This window comes from Emiliania huxleyi, assembly GCF_000372725.1.
Source record: "Emiliania huxleyi CCMP1516 unplaced genomic scaffold EMIHUscaffold_114, whole genome shotgun sequence".
NCBI classification, from domain to species: domain Eukaryota; phylum Haptophyta; order Isochrysidales; family Noelaerhabdaceae; genus Emiliania; species Emiliania huxleyi.
Genome location: NW_005201551.1, coordinates 214601 through 221987, shown reverse-complemented (window position 1 = coordinate 221987; position 7387 = coordinate 214601). Strand labels below are relative to the sequence as shown.

The following is a 7387-nucleotide window of genomic DNA, read 5'->3' as shown; positions in this document are numbered from 1 at the left end:
GAGGGCGGCGAGGCGGCGGGCGGCGGCGGGGCGTCGGTGGTGCTGCAGGTCGTTTCGGCGCGTGAGTGGAGGTTTCGGTTCGGCCTCCGGCACGATCGATGAACGAGTTAAGGTCCTTAGCAGTACTTTGTGAATTGATCAGGTTTCGGTTCGGCCTCCGGCACGATCGATGAACGAGTTAAGGTCATTAGCAGTACTTTGTGAATTGATCAGGTTTCGGTTCGGCCTCCGGCACGATCGATGAACGAGTTAAGGTCATTAGCAGTACTTTGTTAATTGATCAGGTTTCGGTTCGGCCTCGGCACGCCGCTGCAGGCGGCGCGGGGGGTGCTCAGTTGCATCAGCTGAGCGCAGCATTGATTCATTAGTTAATGCGCCGGTGCAGGCGACGCTGGAGGTGTTTGTGCCTGGACGGTGCGCGTCGGGAGAGCCGCCGCACCCGATGAGTTGACTAATTAAGCTAATTAAGCTCATTAATTAAGTAATTCAGGTACTCGTCGCGAGAGCCGCCGCACCCGATGAGTTAACTAATCAAGATCACTTTTAATACGTATTAATCCAGGTACCCGTCGCGAGAGCCGCCGCATCCGGTGCTGCACGCGCCCGCGCTCAGCAGCGCCGCAAAGGCCGAGATCAGCCGAGATCGAGATCCGCCGAGATACAGCCGAGGTACAGCCGAGATACAGCCGAGGTACAGCCGAGGTACGCGAGGGATTGCGCGAGATTGCGCGAGATTGCCCCAGATTGCGCGAGATTGCCCGAGATTGCGCGGAGGCTGCGGCTGTAGGACGATCTGGTGGAGCAGCTGATCGCGCTGTACGAGGGCGGCGAGGTTGTGTTCTCGTGGGTGTAGACGCTGCGGCAGGAGGGGGGTCGGCCTGTGGCTAACGAAGTACTCACTTTCCGAGATTGGATAACTAGGTCGAGACGCTGCGGCAGAGGGGGTCGGCCTGATTAACGAATCTCACCGTTGCCGAGATTGATTAACTAGGTCGAGACGCTGCGGCAGGAGGTGTCGGCCGCGCACGAGGCGGCGGCGGCGGCGGCGGAGGCGGAGGCGGCGGCGAGGGCGGAGGAGGCGGAGGCGGAGGCTGCGGCGGTCTCTCCGTTGCCTTGCAGGGCAGAGGGCGAGGAGGAGGCGGGCGGGTTTGACTTGGGGACGATACCGAGGGAGATCAAGGCGAGGCCGAGCCGAGATGCGCCGAGATTCGACGAGATTCGACGAGATTCGCCGATGTTTCCGGGGAAGGGGGGTAGGTCCCGTGATAGGTTGTCGTGGGGACCCATTGAATCGCTTACTTCAGTTCACCAGCCGGGTTAGTTTAGTTGACCCGTCGACTTACCGCATCAGGACCTCGTGGTCAACTTGCACGACAACAAGTGCAAGGTGTGAATGGACTCGTTCGCCGCCTCCTCCCTCGCCGCTTCCTCCCTCGCCACCGCCCCGCCCACCTCCGCCCTAGCCGCCGCCTCTGACTCGGCTTCCGTCTCCGACCCCCCCCACGCCTCCCCCGTCTCCACCAACGAGGAAGAGCTTAATGAGCTAGTTCATTGGCATTAATTAATAGGTGTACGTCGGCCGGCCGGACGCGGCGCCGAAGGGGAAGAGCTATTGCCATTAATTAATAGGTGTAATGAGCTATTGCCATCAATTAATAGGCGCCGAAGGGGAAGAGCGCGTCGGGGGGGCACCACAAGTGGGGGTGGGGGAACCCGTTCTCGATGGGGGGAGGCGCGCTCCTTCATCGATTAGTTATTGCATTCGCATTTGCTAGTTCACTCGTTCTCGCTGGGGGGAGGCGCGCTCGTTATTATCAACTAGTTGTTGAGTTCCCATTTGCTAATCAGCCCGTTCTCGGGGGTGGAGGGGAGGGGAGGGGGGGGGGGGGGGTTGATGAATCAATTCCCCTTCACCTCTATTAACTAACTCACCCCTTCTCGATTGGGGGAGGCGCGAGCCGCGGGTCCGTGATTCGGCAGTACGCCAGCTGGCTGATGGCACCGGAGCGTGCGGCGATGCGGGCGGAGGCGCGGCGGGGGACCTGCGCGGCAAGAGGCGCCGTTCACACCTGCCGACAGGTTCACACCTCTTTTCGCGGCTCCGCAGGCGCGGCGCGACCTGCGCGGCAAGACGCTCGGGTGTTTCTGCGTGCCGCTGCAGTGCCACGGATACGTGCTCGCGATGGTGGCAAACTCGGAGTCGGACGCGGAGCTGCTCTGCCAGCCGGTGAGGGGCGAGGGGTGAGGGGGGGCGCCGGGCGGGGAGGGGCGCCGGGGAATTCAGGAACCGTCGTAGTCAGTACTCGTGCCGTCTATGTTCTGGATGGAGCACTTGGTCCTTGGAGTGCGGTTGGTAGCCTCACATCGGCTACTCTGATACTCCGGGCCGACCCGTCCTACCCGACGGTGGCACTCTTCCACGTCTCGCTCACGCTGAGAAAAATTCTGAAACGGCGTGGCCTGCAGCAGAGTCACCGACGAGTTGGTCCGCGTGCCTCCCGCTCGTGTCCCGTACCGTTCTCACACATCCATACACTCACTTTGGCCTCACTGAAGCGATGCCTGAATCCTTAATCCTCGGATTTTAGATTTTAGGACGCACCGCGCCCTCTAGCAGGTCTAGCTCTACGTTGCGGCGCGAGCTTCAGCTTCCAACTTTTTGAGGGGTATGGTGTCGTGACGGGTATGGCGTATGGTCTCGAAGGGACGGTCCACACCACCACGTGTGTATCGCGCGCCTTGCGGGGGTCAAGTTGCGTGCGTCCTAAAGCCGTACGTGACACGTCCTAGAGTACGTGGTGTGTACTTGTTACGTGAAAACCCGCTGGGACCCGGACGCGTGGTGTGTGGTGGTGGGGGGGGGGGGGGGGGGTTCCACTTTTTGCGACCTTGGAAGTTTCGTGCGTTCCTTCGTGACACGCCCTGCGCTCTCGTTTGGCTCCTGCCGCTGTCCGGCGTCTCACGCGGCAACACTCATGCGCGCCGCCGAGCTGGACACCGGACGACTGAGCGTCAAGGCGCTCAAAGCGGAGCTCACTTTGCTCAAGGTGCCGCATGCCGATGCCGTCGACCGGCTCATCCAGGCACGCCAGCTGCAGTCGCCGGGCTGCGACGGGAAGTCAGCCGCAACGTTCGCCTCAGCTGACACCGGCGACGACAAGCTGCCGGAGTGCCGCCGGTGCCGCTTCCTCGCCGATTTTTGGCTCGCATTCCCATCACCATCTCACATACCTTCATATAGGCGCTCGAGACCTCCTCTCGCTGCCTACTTGCTGCCTCGAGGGAGGGGGGGAAGAAGTCAGGTTGAGCTGGACTCGCCAGGCCGAGGCCATTCCCCGAAAGGGCAAGTATTAGCCACATGAAACCCGAGACTCCTCCCCACCACCCCGATCCCCCCACCCCCTTGCTCCCCTCCCCCCCTCGGGAGGGCCGAACTGAGGCGCCCGTGGGGACCCCGCACTTCCCTTCCCCCCTCGGAGGGCCGGACTGAGGCGTCGAGGGCCCCGCTCTTTCCTTCGCATAGCGGCCACTCTTCGGATCGCTGGTCGAGCGACCCGGGGGATGCCCCGCGCGCCTGACCCAGGCGCGAAAACGAATCTGCGAGGCGTGGCCGCTCACGCGGCCCGATGGGGAGGAACGGGGCGAGCCCCCTCCAACCCACCCGCGCTAGGTCTCGGGTTTGACGCATGGGGTCACTCCCGCGAAACTCGGGAACTAGCCGGGGCAGTCGGAGAAGGGGCAACTCCGTGCACTGACGGTCGGCCGCCAGAAAACACGCCTGCGTGGATCGCGTCACACCAATCCTCGCTACCCAACGCGGCCAAAGGATATCCACCTCGAGAACCTCGAGATTCAACCAAAATCGCAAACAATCCTCAAACAATCTTGACACGCCCTCAGCTCACGTTTGCGGCCGCGGCCGCTGCCCGAGCCGCTGTTGACAGGTGCTCAAAGTCGATCGGCCTTACACAGGCAGGCGAAGCGATGGGCTGCGGCACGAGCAAGCCGGGCCTGGCCTACGAGGAGAAGCTGGAGCTGTGGCGCAAGCGCGGCGGCGGCGACCTGGAGCGTGTCCTCGAGAGCGGCGCCGCCGCCCTCCTCGACGCGCAGTGGATCATCCGCCACGCCGAGGCGGGCGGCGTCCTCACCCACCGCCAGGCGCTGCCCAAAGAGGCCTTCCTCTCTTTCGCCGACCTCATCGAGGCGACCACCGAGTATGACTGGCTTCCCGTCGCTGCGCTCTCCTACCCGTGGCTGACCAAGGACCACCCCGACCCGCGCGGAGCCAACCTCGCCCGCGTCGCGAGGGCGCTCAAGGCCCTGCTAGCGAATTACTTCATCACGCGGCTCGGCGTCTTTTGGGACTTCGGCTCGCTCCACCAGCACCCCGACCCCCCCAACGGCGTCATGCGCACCAAGAAGCAGAACGCGCTCTTCAAGGAGGGTTTGGGCTGCCTCGGCACGCTCTACTCCCACCAGCACACTTGGGTGCTGCGGCTGACCTCCTTCCCGGACGGCCACAAGGCGGAGGATCAGGCCGAGGGCACCAACGTGGCCAAGTACTTTGACCGCGGCTGGTGCTACACCGAGGCCAGCTGGGCCAGCCTGACAAAGGCCGGCGACCTCTCCCTCGACCTCGGCAAGATGCGCGCCGGCAAGGAGTACGGCTTCATCAGCCTCACCAACGACTGCATCCAGGACGGCGGCCGGCGCCCTCCGCTGCTGCCGTCTGCGTTTGCGGCGGAGCTGGAGACGAAGAGCTTCACCAACGGCAAGGACGACAAGCCGCTGGTGAAGCAGCTGTACGAGGCCGCCTTCAAGGAGCAGTTTGGCAAGGCGACCGAGCTGCACTACATCAACCTCGGCTGGGGCGACGCGGAGGCGGCGCAGCTGGCGGAGGTCCTCGCGAGCGGGGCAGCGCCGCGGCTCGAGACGCTCTATCTCAACGGCAACAAGATTGGCGACGAGGGCTGCAAGGCGCTGGCCGCCGCCCTCAAGGAGGGGGCCGCCCCGAGCTTGAAGGCGCCAGACGCCCCCCTCGCCACACGCCCCTCTCTCGCCCAATGCTCGTCGCACCTCTTCTCGCGTGCAGGTGCTCTGGGTGGGCAACAAGCAGCCTGAGCTGGTGGCCGTGTGCGAGGAGCGCGGTATCAGCCTCTACTGAGCCTCTCCAGCCCCGGCCGGGCGGCGAGGGCGCGGGGCCCGGCGGGACCGCCGCGCGAGCACGGCAGAGAGCAACAGACCCTGCGGCTGCGGTGGAGTGTTGATGGGAGGGTGGGCGGCGGGAGGGGCGGGGTGGGGTGGGGTGGGAGGGGGCGGGGGGCGCGGGCGGGGGGGGGGGGGGGGGTCCGGTGGTGGCAGCACGGCTGACGCTGAGTTGTGCAGTGGTACACTCTACACACATCTGTACATGGTACACGCCTGAAACGGAAACCTCGGTCATGCGCACAGCTGGGGCGTGGTGGCCTGGGGGGCGACAGTACAGTGCGCGCTTCTTCAGTACAGAGCGCGCTTCTTCAAACCCCAAAGGCTAGTTCCATTTCACTCTGACACGCTAATCTTGAAAACGTCTCCAACGGAGCTCCGTGTTGCTCCCAGCGCCCTCCCCCGCGCTCCCTGCGGCCCTAGCCGATGGTACTAGCATGGGAGGTCATCTGGCTACCGCGAGAGCGACCCAACTCGTCGACATCGTCCGATGATGGTGCCGCAAAGTCAGCCTTCGGAGGCTATCGTGGGGACGTGGCGTCGAGCCGGCAGTAGCCGTGACATGTGGTTCCACCACCCCTCGTAGGCTTTGCCTCTGACCGCCACCGTTCCCAGGCTGCCTAATGGGATGGAAAGGAAGGCTCGGCGAGCGTATAGAAGCGTGCTCGACCTCGTCGTGGCAATCTGTACGGCAGCGCTGGTAGGCGCGATGAGCGTCGTGCCACCTGACCCGAGACGGGTCGCAGGCGTCGTACCGAGCGCGTCGAGACCGTGTCCTGATGTGATCTGCACGGGTGAGTCACGTCGTTGTCAAAGGAGCGACGTGCGACCTGTCAGAGCTTGATCTCCGATCTCAGCGACGTCGAGTCGTCTCCGGCGCGCAACAAATGTACCTCCCCAGGACGCGCAGAGGCAGCTGCGATCCCGCCGAGTGGACGGCGTCACACAGCGCCACTGAGTACTCGCGAGCGCGTACACACATGTGCATAAAACAGCAGGAAGCTCTCCCGCGCTAGTTGTAGTTCCGTGGATGAGAGGACAGTACTCAGTAGGCGAGGGGGGGGGTGCGCGCGCGGTCGCTCGGTCCTCGAACCTCGTGACCCCCCCCCCCCCCACCACCACACACCCAAAACTTCGTAACTCCTTGGCGACGAGCCGCGGGCTTTTGCCACTGCGTGCCAGCCTCAGACAGCCGGGCCGCCAGAGAGTTTTACTGACGAGTTTCTCTCGCGGGGGCGGCCCGGCACAACCATCCCTGTGCCCAGCACAAAAAAAATTCTGACGCAGCGGCCGGCACCAGCCGCGCCAGATGTCGACCAGATGTCGACCAGATTCGATCGATTTGATGGATCCCTTGATGGTCCGATGGGCGACGGGCGACCCCCCCAAACCCCCCCACCGGGTCTCGAACCTGCCTCCACTCGCTCGAATCAGGCGCTTCGAACGGCTTTGCAAGCCCGGGCTTGCAAAATTGACGACCAATGCGCTTCACCGCCTCATATAGTACCATTTTATTGCTTCAGCACCAACGCCACGCTACGTTCTAGGGACGCAGAGCGCGCACTGAGAGACCACTCATATCGCTGTTGCGGGGCGGCAATGTGACTGGACTCGCCGTGCGCGCCCAGCTAACCCTAGCCACCAGCCTTCGCCATACCCAGGTACGGTCGTACCTGTCTCTCTACCTAGTCATCCCAAATCCTCGGGCGACCGCGCGGCTGCGCTACTCACAGGCAGTCTCCCTGCCTCAGCTGTTACAGGCACCACCCACCGACCAATCTCGACGACGAGCCGTGGCAGGGCTCGCTGCGCCAGCTGCACAGCAGTACGCCACAACACAACATATTATCCAACATAACCTCTCCCTGAGTGCCCTACCCTTGCGGGCTCAGTTGCCGCATTAGGAGCCTTCGCACCGCGAGTGGGCTCAGGTGGGATCCACAAGATAGATGGCCGGGAGGCCGCGTGGTGGCGGCGGCGTAACATGGGGCTGAGTAGTGTTGTGTATATAAATCAACACTACACCAACACGCGGCCTCCGTCCTCGGGGCGCACGCGCGTCTCGGCCCACTCGTGGTTGCACAGCACCACGGAGATGCACCACGGAGGCCGCTGCCCGGGGTGACGGCGTGCAGCAGGTCGCTGGAATCCGTCCACATTTCCCCATGTGCGGGCACGCCGT

At 63.7% G+C, this 7387-nt stretch overlaps 1 protein-coding gene across 1 annotated transcript in view; it reads left to right on the top strand.

The window, feature by feature from the left end:
* Positions 1 to 5829, top strand: part of EMIHUDRAFT_109125 (hypothetical protein) — a gene marked incomplete at both ends in the record, with an annotated part of 14867 nt that extends 9038 nt beyond the window's left edge. The window contains 10 exons of the mRNA XM_005791272.1: positions 214 to 254; positions 285 to 327; positions 386 to 414; positions 563 to 590; positions 992 to 1099; positions 1352 to 1387; positions 2108 to 2227; positions 3018 to 3178; positions 3945 to 5092; positions 5792 to 5829. Coding sequence (XP_005791329.1) covers positions 214 to 254; positions 285 to 327; positions 386 to 414; positions 563 to 590; positions 992 to 1099; positions 1352 to 1387; positions 2108 to 2227; positions 3018 to 3178; positions 3945 to 5092; positions 5792 to 5829 — 1752 coding nt within the window. The remainder of the gene's footprint in view (positions 1 to 213; positions 255 to 284; positions 328 to 385; positions 415 to 562; positions 591 to 991; positions 1100 to 1351; positions 1388 to 2107; positions 2228 to 3017; positions 3179 to 3944; positions 5093 to 5791) is intronic.
* Between the last annotated feature and the right edge of the window lie 1558 nt (positions 5830 to 7387).